Genomic DNA, 16,598 nt, shown 5'->3' with positions numbered 1-16,598 from the left:
AGCTTTCTGAGAGCAGTCAGCCTCAGACGTGTGGAAGAGATGCTTACTTTACTGTGCTGGCTCAAACTTTGACATTTGCTAGCCATAACAAAATCCACTGACAGCATGTAGCTGGGCTGCCATTTGTTCAAAATTCTGAGTGAAATTTGGCTTCAGTATAATGATGGGAATCTTTATAGTATTTCATTTTGGCAATTCTTCCTTTTGAGGAACACATTTATCCCTTCTTATTGCTTGCTGGGTTCTGTACTTCTTCAGCTTGCTCTTACTTAAAAGGACATTTGTTAAAAAAACAATAAACAAATAGAAACTGGAGAGAAAGCTGCAGCAATAGATACCTGTTCTGAAACCCAGAGGAACACATTGTCTCGAAGCACTTGCCTTTGTCACTTAGCAAAATGTTTCAACTGCCTGGAATTCAGAGGAACTGGAGTAATCACCAATCACTGTACGACACTGGCACACCTCCGAATGAACCTTTGCAAATCCATCTATTTCTCATGTGCATTTGAGAAATGCATTCAAACTCTCAGTCCCCCATACGCAAAAGGAAAACCAGCCTTTCCTCTGCCACCAGCAAGCCTGGCTTCCCCATCACATCAGCTGGGAATGATGAAGCGTGGCAGCTTCTGGGGACACTCAGAGGCCCTCAGACCTGTGCAGCACCACTTGCTGCAAAAGACTCACTCAGAATAACCTTAGCAGCAGCCCAGGGAATGAGGGTGGCTCTGTGATGCACTGTACTGGGGAGCCCAAACCACATGGCTGCATTTAACCTTTCCACCATAACGACAAAATGAGGCAGAACCTCTTAGGGTGAGGGTGGCATTTTACTGAGCAGTGGCTCTCAAAGAAAGCAGGCTTCCTCAATCTGTTTGGATTGTGACACCAATTACACAGCCTGTATTTATGTGGCAGAAAGTCAGATGCGCTTAAGGTCAGATTTTTAATGGGAACAAGGCACTTTAATTCATTTAAACTCCATCCTTAATTGAAAGGTACCAACAGCAGCAGGAAAAGAAAAATGAGAAAAAGGAAAATTCTTGTTAAGATGAGAAAAAACAGAGAAAAGAGGATACTGTTCAGAAAATTAACAGATGATGTTTGGAACAACAACAACAAAAAAGCCTAATAAACTGTTCAAATTGGCATTAATTAGGGATGGTTCCAAAGCACAAGCCTATCTGCAAGCGCAGATCACATCACCTATGAGCCTGTGACAAAGCTCATTTCCTGGCACTGAAGGGGATCCAGCCCATTCTTTGCTGGCTGTGCCCTCTCAGGCTCCCCACTCTGCTGCTATAAGCTCCTTGGGGAGGGCAGTTGGGGCAAGCACTGAAAGCCAGGCTAAAAATCCCTGTCTGGGGCATAAAACTGGTGCAGAAACAGCTCCTTTTGCCGTGTTACAGGTGTGCTGCCTGTTTTACACACAAAACTGAAAGGCAACAGTGAATTTCCTAAAGCTAATGTACAAAACAACTGTTCTTGACAAATAAAAGCACATTCTTCTCCTTCTGGAACAAGCCCATCCCTGCATCATTCCCCTCTAGATATCATCTGTCTGTCTTGACATCACTAAATCTGCAGTACTAATGCACATTAAGAAGGGGGAAAGGAGCCATGAGCAGTGAAAGCCAAATGCAGGACATCAGTACATGTTTGCCAGTCATTCCCCCTGAAGCTACCCATGTACTGAGACACTCGAACCCCCAAACAACCCTGATGCCTGTAAAATAAAGTCATCCTGTAGCCAAAGCATGCAACACCCTCCTCCATCCTCTCCGAAACATCAGATTCATTCTGCTTTCTTCTTTTCCCCCAGGGAGTAATTTCCATGACTTGACAATAAATGTATGTCATCACTACAAACTACTGAGAGAAATAAACCCCAGCTGGGATATCTGTTTCTTCAGTTGCAGCAGAACAAGTGGAGCTGGGAGGAGTATTCAGGACAGGACAAGAAGTAACCGGGCTCTCCCTGACAGGAATCTCAGCCCTTTGTGACTAAAACCCCTCACATCTCAGAGCACTTTCTGGCTCCCTTTGGTATGGGGAATGCACATAGCAAACACTTAGAGAACAGCTGATGGAGTGAGGTTGAAACCAACTCTGTAGATCCAAGGGCTGGAGAAGGTTTGTGAGTAGCCAGGAGTTACTCATCTTCACTATGTTTAGTACAAGACACTGAGCTAAAGCAGCAAAACTCCTTTGGGTCCCAGGAGCCACGACTGTGTGACACGTGATGGGCAGGCACAGGAACCACTGCTACCCACAGATCTGTGCAGGCAGGACCACAGCTGACCCTATTCAAGCAATTAATGACCCCCATTTACTTGTGCTTGTTCTCCCAGGAGCTGTCACATGTACTTACTTATAGTAGATATCAAATCTTGAAACCTTTCCTTAGGAAAGAGGGGGTTTTCCAGTCCTCGGAAATACAGCTTCAAGACTCCAGCCACTGAATTAATGTCCCGTTCATTCTGATCATCAGCAAGGGGATCTTCACCTGCCCAGAGAAGAGTTTTCATTTCCAGCATTACTATTGAGTGGGACCTGATATGTGGTTTTTAGCTAGCTTAGAGGAAACTCTGACTTTCCCACAGACCAGAAAACCCTCCTCTGTGTGGTAACGCTCTGCATTTTCCCAGAAAGAGAAGAGCTTAATAAGGTTTTCTGTTACACAGCATCCTGCTGAGACATGCTACAGCCCTACCTACTAAAAACCTGCTTATTGTAGGTATTTTGAACCTTTCCTGAAGTTGAGGATGTTATTAACCAGTTTTCCTTCACAGTTTCCAGCCCAATGCATTTTTGCATTTAAAGCAATAGCACAGAGAGCTGAGCAGAAATAAATGATGGTGAGTGAAAGCCCGAGAAGACAGGCTTAACTGGAGGATGCAATTATGCCTCTGGAACAGACTGAACGGTTCTGGATAGCACTGTACTGACTTAAATCTATAAAAGGCTTTCAATGCCTAAAGGATTTGGATACTGATTCCCCTTAAATGGGATGTGCAAATCCTCCAGCCTTTGAGAATCCCACCACTGCCTTATTCCTGAGCACGCTCACCCTGAGCCTTCCAATACCCTCAAAGATTAATGCCACGGAGGCCATTACTCCCATCTAGACTGTCCCTTTCACAGCTCCACCTGCACTTGCTGACATAAGGACTGCTCTGCCCTATCTTGCCTTGCACCTTCAGTATGATTTTCTGAACAGAATCACTGCAACTCCACAACCAATACTGTTCCCAGGTACACACAGCAATGCTGCTCCTCCCTTGACAAACCACTGCAGGAAGTAGGAAAATGGATCTCAACAAACTATTTTATGGCTCTCATGCTCCTCGTTAATGACAGTGGAAAAGATCTCTGCACCTACCCCTACCTCTCATACTCTTTCCCTACGTGATTCTTCCCTACTGCTGGAGATACAACACTGAGATACCTAGAAGGGAATAAAAGCTCCTTGTGTCTCAGCAGAAAAGCCTTCAGCACAGGCTTTACACAATGTTTAATGCACCCACCACACACTGAAACTCCCAACAACCATCTCTGCTCCCAGCAGAGCGCCCCAGCTGTAGCTCACACCCTGGTAACACACCTCTCTCAAATGAATTCTTGATGTCGTTGACTTCCACCTGGGAGCCAGGGACTCTGAAAATGCCCTGCTGCTGAAGGCCTGGAACAGAACAATGGTTTAGATGAGATTTCTGTCACTGTGTACCTGGTACTTTCCGGTACAGAACAGGAGAAACCATGAATCCATGCACTGGGAAAAGCTCAGAGCAAGAAGGCCTGTTACAATTCATTTCTGCTTGTATTCTCCAATCAAGGCCCCCCAAATCAAAGTGCTGAAAGGGCTCCCATTGGCTTGGGGCCTGAGAGAATCATTTAACCTGAGTAAGTGCTAACACCACCTAAATATTTGCCAGCCATCAATGCTACATCACAGGCAATGGCACTGTAATTATTACATGAGCCCGTGTATCAAGGGCTGTAGGCATCTCTACTGTATTTCACTGCTAACTACAAATACTTAATTTCCTTTGCAGAAATTTGTTGGAATTACTGAATCAACTTACCGTACAAATTGATGTAACGAATGCAGCTTTCTACTACAAGTGGAATAGCCTGCCCTGAATCCTTCATGAAAGGAAAGGAGAAAGTTAAAAGTTACTGGTTTATTGATAACAAAACATGCAAAATGCATTAAGGATTGCAAAACCAGAGATGTGAAAATCAGTGTCATGGAGTTTAGTAAGAGGACAGGTAAGAAAAGGAGGCGTTACGCACATTAAGCCATCAAAAAGTGCTGAGTATACTATGTGCAGTCAGCTACGCACTAAAAAAGCTTTCATCAAAGTGTGTGAAAGGCTGCTGCTCACTATCTGGTGGAGACCGGGGACTGATGCAACCGGATCACAGCTACTGAATTTCAAAGGTGTAATGCTGAGCCGAAATAAAACTTGTGCTATATCTGATGCTACAGGCTTCCAATAACAGAGTTTATAACAATATTTTCACCTGAAAAGCCATTGTCAGCAGACGCTAAAGAAACCCAAACACCAAAACACCACAGGGCATGAAATAAACTGCTGGTATCTGAACCTGTGGTGAGTTTTGGCTTGTGTTTCAAAGCTGCTTCTCTCCAGGCCCCTTGTGGAAGGAGCTCAAGGAGAAACGTGAGCTGTGTCTGACTGCCTAAGTGGACATTTATTTTCCTCAGGGGCTTCGTTTGGTTGTTTTTTCCATTAGAGTACGGTTGCATCTCTCTGGTTAATTTACTCCGTCTTGTAGACGGGCCTCCAGTAAATACCTGATTTCTTGTTCGCGCATTCCTCCTTCCTCTGAGAACACAAAAAAGCAGCAGAGCGGGAGAAAAAGAAAAGATTAAGCAAGGATAAGTTCAGTTAGAGGTGAGCATCTCTTTCGGAGGCCATGAACGTTCAAATGCAATGGCAGCTTAGCAAAGTCCAACCCGAGCCTTCAGGCTGTGCACCCTCCCTTCCAAACCCCATTTGGCACACTGCACCCGAGCCTCAGCGACCTGCAGAAACAGCCTCTTGGATTTCTTCCCTCCCTGATGCTGCAGCACTCTCAGAGCCCAGGGATGCTGCCAGCCCCTGCCTGGCCTGCAGGCAAAGCTCTGAGCACAGCTACTCTGGCGTGGGGTATCCTATGTCCCATTTGGCCCCCCCAGACTTGAGGACAACCCCAGCAGCACAGCACTGTCAGTAAGAAGCCTGTGTTGACACAGGACACCCATCTGCTCAGATGAATGTCTACTGCAGATACTTCCTTCTCCACAGCCCTGGACAGGCTGGACATAAAAATCAGTTTAAGGAAGGAATAATTACAAGTATTAAAGGGATTACTGGCTTTGTCAGTCTGGTCTGTATATTACTTGTGACTGTGCACTGCTTATAAACTTTGCCCTTAGGCTTATGGTTGCACTAAAAGAGCCTAAGAGAATAAACCTGAGATGTACAATGCCCATTAGTTTACCTAATCCAGCAGTTTGTCATGACTGCTTCCTACAGTGTTTTCACTAAAGCTTTCTTCAGAGCAGGATTTAAACACTCTAAGCAACTGGAACTGCATTGCTTCCTTTGGAAATCTTTCCAGCAGCCAAGCAATAGCACAGTGCTGCATTTTGGAGGATTAGCAGCTAGATAGCTGGAGGTGTCCTATGGGACAAATCCCACATCCACAGCTCTTCATTTTTCTTCTCAAATCACTTCTTCTGGGTAATTCCCTGGGACAGGCAGGGCCCCTTCCATTGGGACTGCACTGATATTAATTGAGTTCATCTGGGTTCATCCCAGCTTAAATGAAGAAAATACTCTAGCTCACATTTATGACAGCTGCACATTATCAGTGATGGCTCGGACGAGACCATTCACAGCCGCTTAGGAATCGCTTTGCTCCGGCACTGGAAGCTGAGTCTGGGGCCCTGGCTGAGTGCCGGCAAGGGTCGCAGTGCAAGCTGCAGTGTCACCTCTCCTGGTGCTCTCAGAGCTCCCATGGGAGCAGCAAACAGCTCCACACTGACATGGCTCTTGCTTGCCCTCGCTGCCGGCTATCCCTCCTGCTGGGGCTGCGGGAAGGAGCCTTCAGACTCCCAGTAAGTACCGAGCTGTATGAGATGGCATCAGCCACTGATCAGTCATTGGCACAGAGATGAGCCAGCTGGGCTGGTTATTATTAATGTATTTTATTTAAGGATAAGGATAGCATGTCTACCCTCCCACACAGCCAACCATGTGTAGTATTTCAATTCAAGGCTTACAACTGGGAAGCACTTTCTAGGAGCTTGAGTCATTTTGTCTTCCTCAGCTACAGAGGAAATGACCACGAAAAATGGGTGGAAAAGGGGAAGGTAGGAGGCACTGTTGATCCTTTGAGGGGCAGTCCTTGTCTGATCTTCCTTCCCAGGATGGGTGGAAGCAGCACAGGATGATGAGTGCTTTGTGCCACACAGCCTGCCAGCATGGCCAACAGCCACCAGCCACGAGGGTCCTCACTGCTACCTTGCCTCGTGCTGGTGACAGGATGAGAAATGCAAGGAATAAATGAGGACAACTATGGAGAGAAATTGTCACTGAGGCTACGCTTGTGCTGGCCACGTCAACTGGGTGCAGGGCAGACCAGAGACACCACCGAGGAAGGAAAGCAGCCAGCAGTTAGGACAGGAAAGCCACCATTACATTCAGAGCGTTCATAAACTCCTACTGTCAGCCAACGAGTACCTTAATGAACGTTTCCATATTGCCGTTAAAGAGTTTATGATTATAGACTGAGAGAGGCCTAGGTCTCCTCATTTTCTGTGGCTTAGGGGGAAGACATGGGGGCCTGGGAGAAAATGGAACAAAATAAATCAACAGAACACCAACGTAAATGCAATGACAGGGTGAGATCTCAAAGGTTATGACCAAGAATAAGAAATAAATCAAACAGAAAAATCCCTCTGTGAGGACTCGACATGTGGCTCCATGCACTCTGCAGCCGCTCACGCTTCAGCATCTCCAGCATGGGCATGGCTCCACCAGGACCAGGGGACCTGCAAAGCACTGGGCTCCACACCATAACATCATACAGTGCTACTAGAGCACTAACTCAGCTAACTCATTTTGGAGCCCATGCCACGATGGCCTCACTTCTGCAGGTCCCAAAGGTGAGGCTGAGCTCGGGTGCAGCTGGTGGGTATCTGAAGAGCAGCAGAGCCAACCTGTAGGCTGCCTGGTGCAAAATCAGAGCTGTTCATTATTTTAAGTCAAGGTCAAGACCGCAGCCTTTAATTAAGTAATAAATTCAAGTTAATCTTGATAATAGAAGCACGTAACAGCAATAAGCCAAACTACTATCCATCCAACCACATTCTTCCAGTATTTCCACGTCAGACACACTTGAGCTGCAGCCACATACAGCAATCTAACTAGCTGTTGCTGCGGGCTTCCTGGAATCCTAGTTCCTATTGTGGAAAACAGTTGTCTCCAGAAGTAAGACAGTGACAGAGCAGTAACTACACTAGGAACCACAGTCTGAATGAACAACAAGCCAGAAACACTCTTCACACAGGACTTGCTTCATTCAAGCCAGAGAGTAATAAAGCTGCTAAACACAGCTGGTCCTAACTGTCTTTGGTACCCACAATCTGCAGCTACAATTCTCTCTCTTCTGAGATGCCAAGTATCAAAACTGCTGCTCAGTGCTTGTGCTAGTGCCAGGCATGACACTGTAAAATGTCATCGTAAAATGAAGGCTCTGGTGCTCAGCAGGATTGTTAACACCTGCCTCCTACCTCCACCATTTCAGTGCTCCATCAGCCTGCAAAAAGCACCAAGAGCAGCTGAAGAGTTCCTATATATTCCTTGATATATCCGAAACAAACCACAGCTATCCCTGGAAAACTCTAGGGTATTCTGTTTATAGAATCATAGAATGGTTAGGGTTGGAAAGGACCTTAAGATCATCACCATGGGCAGAGACACCTCACACTAAACCATGCCACCCAAGGCTCTGTCCAACCTGGCCTTGAACACTGCCAGGCATGGAGCATTCACAACTTCCCTGGGCAACCCATTCCAGTGCCTCACCACCCTTACAGTAAAGAACTCCTTCCTTATATCCAATCTAAACTGCTCTTGTTTAAGTTTGAACCCATTACCCCTTGTGCTATCACTACAGTCCCTAATGAATGGTCCATCCCCAGCATCCCTATAGCCCCCCTTCAGATACTGAAAGGCTGCTATGAGGTCTCCTAAATGGAATAGAAAGTCTGAAATAGGAAAGTGGGAAAATCTCAACCTCCCTGTAGCTAACTTCTATTTGGGATTCACAGGGATGTGAATGGGTTTTCATCTTTTCAGCAGGCATTCCCAAGACGAAAGCCACCAAACAAAAAGGTGAGCCCAGTCATCAGAGATAAGCAAACCCACCAGCATCTCTGTAAGAACAGAAAAGGTAGGCATTAGCACTAGGGAGTGGCGTGACCCTGCCCCTAATAGCTAGTGACTGTGCAGAACACACCTTGAAGACTCTGTTGACTTCAGCAAGGGTAACAGACACCTATTGCTTCTGGAAATGAGGCCATGGAAACGTGTAACTTATTTTAGTGCAGTGATGAGGGCTGCTTTCATTAATGCTATTCACATTTTTATTTCTTCTTCTGATAATGAAGGACATTAAAACTGAAGTGCCTGGATCTAATAAAGGGAGAAAAACAGCATAAAATCTCTATCTCTAACCAATTTCGGATCTGTCCTATGCCCGCAGGCTGTATTGATGTCTGTAGAGGAGAGATCATGGCTGCAAATGCAAACAAAATGAGCGCTAGGAGCCTTCATACAAAAGTTCTCACAGAGCAAAGTCAAATGGGCATGTATGATTTACACAAGAGCTACAATGCAAAGGTGACACTTGTGATCGGCTGGTCCCTTAATCCGATGCCTCTGATTAAGAAATTGGACTCAGTGCTCCTATAGCTTCTAACCACTCCTCCAACTGGTAACTGAGGAGCAGAAATGACCACTGACCCTTATAGTGCCCATCACCTGAGCAGGCCTGTGCTGCAAACAGCCCCAGGGTGGTTTGCTGCTGTGTAATCTCCTCTCCTGGGTGATGCCCTGGTGCAAGGTGGCCAGGGCAGCCTGGCCTTGGGCTCTACCTGGTGGGAAGGTTGTTCTGCCTACACTTGCATCACTGCCTCACACAAGGAGATTGTCTCTTGTTTGTTTTCCTTTGTGAAGGAAAAACAACTGCTGAAGCACAAGCAAACAGAAGCAGCAGGGAGTTGTGCCATCATCCTTCATGTAGGAGGCTGCTATTCATTCCTTTGATTGCTTTGGCCTGCAACACCACTACCCCATGGGTACCCACTCCTGATAAAGAACTCCAGAGCAAATTCTCCCTGTGAGCTTACCCAGCTGTATGGCTGTGCTTTCCCCAACCTGCCCTGCAGACCCCTGCTGGCACACCCCAAGGTGCTCATCTCCCAGGCTGTGTGTAGCCCCAACCAGCCCTGTGCTTGCAAACACAGCAGGGGCACTGAGGGCATCAGGGTGATGCAGAGCAGCACTGGGACCCCCAGGGAAAGGATGCAGCAGGGGAGCTGATGCAAAGGGGACCTGGGAGCACAGTCAAGGGCAGCTCCTTGGAGCACATCAGTGCAGTGATAACACTGCCTGTGTGAGGCAGGAAAGGCCCTTCTTTGTCCTCACAGCACCTTGCTGCCCTGCTCTGCCGCCCCAGTGGGTGCCCAGTGTTGACGCCACTCTCAGCCTGGTGCCAGCAGTACAGTCCCCTCCGGCCGGAAGGCATCCTGCTGTCCTGCTGCCCTGTGCTAAGGCAGCCTCTTTCCTGCCTGGAAAAGCAGCCCAGGCTTTGCCATCTGCTGCAACATTTCTGATATGGAATGTTGTTTCTGGGGGGTTTTTTGCTGGTATGGCATTTTATTAAAAACTGAAACAGGGTTGTAAGAGGATAACACAGAGAGACTGTGCATGTTCTGAGGAGATGCTTGTAAGCTTTGCTGGCCCACGTCTTATTGTCAGAAAACTCATGGCAAGCTGTGCAGATGCTTTATGGACTGGACAGATCAAAGTCTCCTCCCTGCTATATCCACCCCCAATACTACCTCCTGCTACAGGGATGAAAGTCTGAATACAGGCATGCACTGCACTACTAGGCAAGGAAGCCAGAGCTGGGAAAGGCTTACAGAGACTTATCAAAGTCCTCAAATGAACAGGGGCGGAAGGGAGCAGGTAGGCACCCAGTGTCGCACTGTCTGAACACAACCCAGCTATGCTACAAGGCACTGCACCGTGCTGACACAGAGCTTCCAAGCACTTTGGAACCAGCCAGCTAGAAATTACACTGCAGCAAAAACAAGAGGCTGTTTGTCATCACCCTAATTAATCCACTCCAGGCAATGCAGCTGAGGAGCAGGGCAGTGATGTGGGGAGCCTGGGACTGCCTGCCCTCCAGCCTGCCAGCCCAGGGCACCTGGTTAAATGTGAGCCCTGCCAAGCTGTGTCAGTAGCAAAGCAAACAGCCCTTCCCACAGCCACCCTCCTCCTGCCAGTGCGAGCCCTTCCCAGCAGCAGATGCAGTGGAAGAAACCGCTCACCTGGTTGTTCCGCATTCAGCTCTTTCACCTGTAAGAAACACAAGTCTCCATCACATCTCCACATTAGTCACCACCAAATGACTGTTAAAACACACTCACACACTCACTCCTGGTTCTGTGAGCCCTAGGTTAAAGGCTTCTGGCGAGAAGCAGCTGAACATGCCCCACAGGATGGGGAGATGCTGAGCTGGCTGCTATACAAGCCCCCCCCACTAAAAGACATGCTGGAAATTCAGGATTCAGCCACAAGAGAGAGAAAACGTCTTCAAATCCCACTGATATTAAAGGTTTATTTGCAATAGGAAGCCCATCTTGTAAATAACCAGATGCACTGCGGGTCCTCTGCAATAAGTGCTCAGTTACACCAGCTGGGGACTGGCCAAGCCAAATGGAAAAGGGGCAGTCTGATAAGGGCTGAAGCCCCCAGGGAGGCCCCTGAGATTATCCAACTGCCTCACGGAGGACCACTAATAGCACCTGGATGCAGCAGAGTATTCAATTCCCCAGCTTTCCCTGTGAGATAACAACCCATCTAATCACGATCAGGCAGACTCTATTCTGGCTGTCAATATTCTCATTCCCTTTGTGTATTTTTAGTGCTTGGATCTCAAATAAATGGCAGCCATCACCACTGATAAAATCTGTTCATTTTTTAAGCGTATTTGTCAATCCACTGAAAAAATCTGAACTAGTTTCATGTTCCGTTTGTGCCTTTCTCCCAAGGCCAGGAAACCTGATTTATTCTTCTTCTTTCTACACATAAAAGGAAGCATTTGGCTGCACATGCCTCCTTCCTGCTCTCCCTTGGCACCTGCGGAAAGCAAGCTTGCAGCCAATTCTTCACTGAAAAAGCAATGAATTCCACACAAGTATTTTGCAAATCCAGACTTCTTCTTAATGAGAATCAGCTCATGCTGAAATGCAGCATTTGGTATTTCTGGGCTAAATATTTGCTGAACGCCTACACGGCAAGATGATCCCACGGCCTGGGAGAAATTCAAACAGCTTTCATGTGAAAGTCTTCCATGGGGGCTTTTTGCCCAACTCTAGAGAATTCAAACACCTGACCTTGCACTCTTCCTCCTAAGTATGGCGATAATATGGCTCTTGTGTGAGAGAGCAGGATGGTGATCAAACTGACCATCAACAGATTCATCTGCACCAATCCACAGGAGTCTTGGCACTGTCTCCAGTCAACAGAGCTCTTTTCTGCACCAAGATCTGGGATCCTGGGGGAGAGTTTAGATGGGTCCAATCTCTGTGCAGCACATGCTGCATCCCCCTTGCTGAAGTCAAAGCCTCAACTCGGACTCACTCTGGAAGAGGATGCAGAAGGGCTGGCACTGACCTGCTGTTGCAGGTTGATGAGGGGCTAAGGTGCTACATGGAGTTATGAGACTCCTGGGGAAAGCAAGTGTGTTAGTGCCTACCCTTGCAGCCTGTCTTGTGCTTACATATTGTGCCTTGACTTGGCTCAGTGTTCACTGAGTGGAACATACCGCAGGATCTAACTAGAAGAAGGATTTTAAGGCGAAATAAATTTGGCAGAGAAAACATTTGGCAAAACATCCAAAAAAAAAGCTATTCCTTCCTTCTTTTTTTTTATTAACTCTGCAATGAGGAGTCCAATTTCTGTATTATTAAAACAAGACCATGGACCATTTGTGTATCTTAATTTAAATACATTCTCTCCTGTTGGAGCATTGGGACACAACTCACATCTACCTTCTTTACACTGGAAATCATGCAAATTTTTTTAAGCCCTTTGAAAGCGCTAACAGCTTCTCCCAGGGATATGGTTGCACATCGCTACCCTAGCAGCAGTTTAACCCACCTGGAGCCATTTGCTCCTGCCTCCCATCGGAGGTACTATCCCTCTGCTGTATGAAGCTTGTTTGTGTGTATGTAATAACATGGGTAATAAGAGCCTCCAATGGAAAAAACTAGTTTAAAAACAAGGATGATTTTGCAGTTCTAGTTTAGAGCAAGTCAAAAACCTGTGTTCAAGGGGGACATTTCCTGCTGTCAAATCTGTAACACAGAAACACAGCATCAAGGACAAGAAAATGGACATGTTCGGGGCTGCACTATGAGGGCAAAAAAGGGGGAGAGAAAGAAAAAGGCAAAGGGCTGGAGCGGGTGGGAAATCTCCTTGCTGCTGGAGAAGTAACACAGCACTTTAGGACACACAAAGATTCAAACAAATCTCTGTAAGTGCACTCCCAAAGAAAGGTGGGAAAAGAGTAATATTCCAAGGAGATAATGATTTTAGCATGTCACCCGTTAAACTTAGTAGTAGCAGCCAACCGCAGAAGCCATCAGTCACTCAGGAAAACACAGACACAGGTAACACACAAAGATGACGCCTGGTTTAAAACTGTCTCCTGTGGTGAGAAGGTTCCTCCCTGAACCTAGCCCCGCGACTCACCTTCTCCAAGAGTCTGCTTCAGCAAGTCGTGTTTAGCCTGGAGCTTCGTGATAAGGTTACTGCCATTCAAATACTCTTTAAATTTCTGGAATTAGAAATAAAACAAGCAAGGTGGGTAAAGACTCTTGGCAAAAACCAGCCTGTCATTGATGTACACGTTTGCCCAGGGGGCTGCTGGAAGGGGGCTCGGCGAGGCTGACAGGCTCTAACAACCCAGACATCAGATGCACTGCAGGGCTGAGCGCGGTCTAATCACTTCTCACTGCTCCAGCCACAGTCCTGATGATCTTATTAGCCTGGTCTCCTTGGTGCTGCACCTCCTGCCTGGGAACGCAAGGAGGTCCAAAGAGTTCAAAGCAAGCTTTCTTTTGTCAGGCTTCTGGGAATGGCCTGGAAAATCAAAAGAGGCTCTCCCTCCACTGCCTTTGTGCAAAGAAGTGCTGCAGAGTGAGAACTCCCAGCGCATGAGACCTTCCCAGGTCAGGCGCTTTATGTGCTGGGCAACACTAACTGTGCAGCACAACTTCTCATCTCATTGTGAGACTGTTTGACACCCAGTAACACTCAGGAGAAGTAATTTTACAGATAAGAGGAATGAGAGAGAAGGAGGTAGAAAAGGAAAGAGAATGGGAAAGATCAAATTCTTACAAAAAGTATAAAAAAACCCACCCAAGCACAACTCCAACAAAAATTGCCATTTTCTTCCCCCCTGAATTGGAATAAAACAATACAATAATAACAATAAAAATGTTAAGAGAAAGTAGAAGCTTTTCTGCGCATATGTAATATGTCACAAGATGCTATTATCTTTAGCCTATTAACCATGCTTAAATGAGGGCTATTTCTGCTGAACTTATGGCTTATTACTTATATTTCAAGCACTGTAACAGAGAATCCTAGATGTGCCTCTACCCAGTGCACACAAACCCAGGCTGTCACAAAGCCTCCAACATCTGGCATCAGATGCAAATACTTCAGTTCGTCCCATGGATCAAGGGCAAATTTTAGCTGTGTGAGCCAGAAAAGGAAGGGCTGCACTGATGGTTCTAAACTGTAAAGGAGCAGGCACTGAATGGTGACACAGCGCAAGGCTGGCTGGAGCCCACTGCCCTGCTCTGAGCCACTCGCACTGAGATCTGTAAGTTGTTGGTCACAACCAGTTACTCCGGTTGTTCCTTCAAATAGAACAAGGCAGACCCTGGATTGTCATTCCGTATGCATTGCCCTACCACTGAAAAACGCATTCCAAACCCAAATCAGACAGAAGACAAATACTTAAAGAGACTGAATTGGTCCTTGCTCTTTCCTAATGAGCACTTAAACTGTACTGAGCCCTAGCAATTAATGCTTTGTGTCCTCTATCGCATGAGATGAGACTCACAGTAAAATAGAACATTTCGGTTTCCTGCTGGTTGGCTCTCCTCTTGGCGATGTTTATTTTGCTCATGTAGGTCTCTGATGCAGCCGATTTGACTGACTCAGTGGAGCGACTATGCTGGAAGGCATCTGAAACATCAAAATCTTCCACTGTCAGCATGTCCTGCAAAGTCTGCATTGTGGCATCCAGAGTTTTTCGTACCTATCAGAAAAAGAAGCAGGGTTTTAAAGCAGACTGGGAAAGTGACATATTCTGAGCCAAAACAAATGGCCAACACACAGCTCCTAAGAATCAGGCTTGTGCTTGCACTCGCTGCAGTCAATGGGTGCTCTCAGCATCGTTGCTAGATGGACTTCATACCTGAGCACCCCAAGAAACCCCCTGCATAAGAGGGAAAAGGCTCAATGCTGCCCACAAGGCCAACAAAAGACCCAGAGCAACTTCTTACCTCTTCATTCTCTATCTTGAGGGTGGCTAGTCGCGACTGCAGCTGGTGGTACCGCATCAGCAACTCGGTCTGCACAGGCTGCTGGGCACTGACCTGACACACCTGAAACAGGAGAGCATTCAATAGGTTATGTACTGATCATACATACACATTTAAATACCCAAATGATTCCCTCCAGCACCCACAAGCTCCTCACTGCCTCCAGGGAGGCTATAACACCCAGTTTCCCATCAACAGTGCCCTGGACCTGGGCCAGCACAAAGCATTTTCTACCCAGCTTTTGAAAGCAGCCCTCTGAAATGTTCCAATTACAGCAGGTAAATCAAAGCTCTGCTTTACAAATCTGTTGGGCAGTTCAGCTGAGAATCAAACCACAGGCGTTCTAATTGGCAGAGATATACAGCAAGAGGCAGATTGAAAGGAGGAGCCCTAATGAGCAAAGCGTCTCATTAAGAAAGGAAACACGAATAGCAGTGTGTGAAGACAGCACAGAGGGGTAAGGAGTCAGAAATAACTTAACAGTGATGGTTAAGAAGAGGAACCCAGGCCAAGCCAGGCTGTGAGGGCTCTGCAGCCCCTTGGGTGAGTACAATACCTCATCCCCCATGTGAGGCTGGAACTCGAACTTCAGCGGAGGGCAGAAGACCTGGTTGCACATGTCCATGATGGTGTGCTTGTCGCTCCGTGCATCCAGGTTGTCCACAGCGTTCTCGATGATGTCCAGGCCCTCGTGGCGGGAGGTTTCCAGGTTGTACTCAGCAGACAGGTATGTCCTGAAGGTCCGAGCCAGGCTGGCGTGGAATCCCAGATCACAGCACTGAAACACCAAGGAAGGGTCTGGTCACACAAACACTCCCACTCTTGCTCTGGATGGTCATGTGTACATTGAACACCCACAAAAGTACTCTGTGTCCCAGAGAAACACCAGCCCTGTTGCAACGGGGCACATTTAACAGTGTACTCAATACCATATGAAAAAGCAAGAAGGAAAAAGGACTGAAGGCGAAGAGGTACCAGGGAGCAAACAGCCAGACAGTACAGCGACCCCACACTGGACCTTGACAACACACCACGGTTTCATACCCTTCCTTCACTGGGAAGGGCACAGAACCTTTTCAGACAGGACAGAGGAAAATAATCATCCAAAAGCACAGCTCTCCCTGGCTGCTGGCTCAGTCCCAGGGCCACTGTGACCAGAGAGGCCCCACTGAAGGCAAACCCTACAGAGACCCCCCAGGAAAAGAAGTCCCCAGAGGTCCTGTGCCACTGCCTGCCCCCAGTGCTTCCCTTCTCGCCTTGTGAACTGCCCTACAAGCGCTTTTTTACACAAAGAAACCATTTCCCAAAGTTATCAAACACAGGCGGACATTCGAGGAAGGTGGCCCTGAGAAACATGCCCTGCAGTATGTGCAAACCCTTTTATCCTCGCTAGGAAGTTGCCTTCCTCTCTCATGATGGAGCAGCTTTTTCTGCATAACTGATCATTCGTATGTTCACCTTGGGGAAAATGATAAAACTCGGAGCTAATTGCTGCCAAACTACTGTACATTAGACAAAAGCCTGTTTTTAAACTCTCTTCTCAATATAATTGAGTTTGGCATGTTAAGTATAGCAACAGCATAGGGATTTGCTGCTACGAATGCTTAATCACAGCTGAGCTACAAAGCAACTCTCAGCAACCCTCTTCCCACCCCTGATGGGAGCCTTGACACAG

The 16,598-nt window shown here is 47.0% G+C and overlaps 1 protein-coding gene across 5 annotated transcripts in view; it reads right to left on the bottom strand.

Annotated features, from left to right (window-relative positions):
- The window catches only part of SRGAP3 (SLIT-ROBO Rho GTPase activating protein 3), a 116,305-nt gene that overhangs the window by 13,299 nt on the left and 86,408 nt on the right, over positions 1 to 16,598 (bottom strand). For 4 of the 5 annotated variants that reach the window (XM_061362500.1, XM_061362502.1, XM_061362499.1 and 1 more), the window contains 9 exons: positions 15,480 to 15,701; positions 14,885 to 14,986; positions 14,440 to 14,637; positions 13,059 to 13,143; positions 10,631 to 10,658; positions 6,753 to 6,855; positions 4,086 to 4,146; positions 3,605 to 3,682; positions 2,372 to 2,506 (listed from right to left, as the gene is read on the bottom strand). In XM_061362500.1, coding sequence (XP_061218484.1) covers positions 2,372 to 2,506; positions 3,605 to 3,682; positions 4,086 to 4,146; positions 6,753 to 6,855; positions 10,631 to 10,658; positions 13,059 to 13,143; positions 14,440 to 14,637; positions 14,885 to 14,986; positions 15,480 to 15,701 — 1,012 coding nt within the window. Of the gene's footprint in view, positions 1 to 2,371; positions 2,507 to 3,604; positions 3,683 to 4,085; positions 4,147 to 4,819; positions 4,851 to 6,752; positions 6,856 to 10,630; positions 10,659 to 13,058; positions 13,144 to 14,439; positions 14,638 to 14,884; positions 14,987 to 15,479; positions 15,702 to 16,598 lie in introns of all 5 variants that reach the window. The other variant, XM_061362501.1, reaches the window with a different exon arrangement.

Source organism: Neopsephotus bourkii, unplaced genomic scaffold (assembly GCF_033783945.1).
Source record: "Neopsephotus bourkii isolate Nb327-2 ecotype Australia unplaced genomic scaffold, CSIRO-AGI_Nbou_v1 NB_1120, whole genome shotgun sequence".
Lineage (NCBI taxonomy): Eukaryota > Metazoa > Chordata > Aves > Psittaciformes > Psittacidae > Neopsephotus > Neopsephotus bourkii.
The sequence above is the reverse complement of the archived record's forward strand: the minus strand, read 5'-3'. Positions and strand labels throughout refer to the sequence as shown.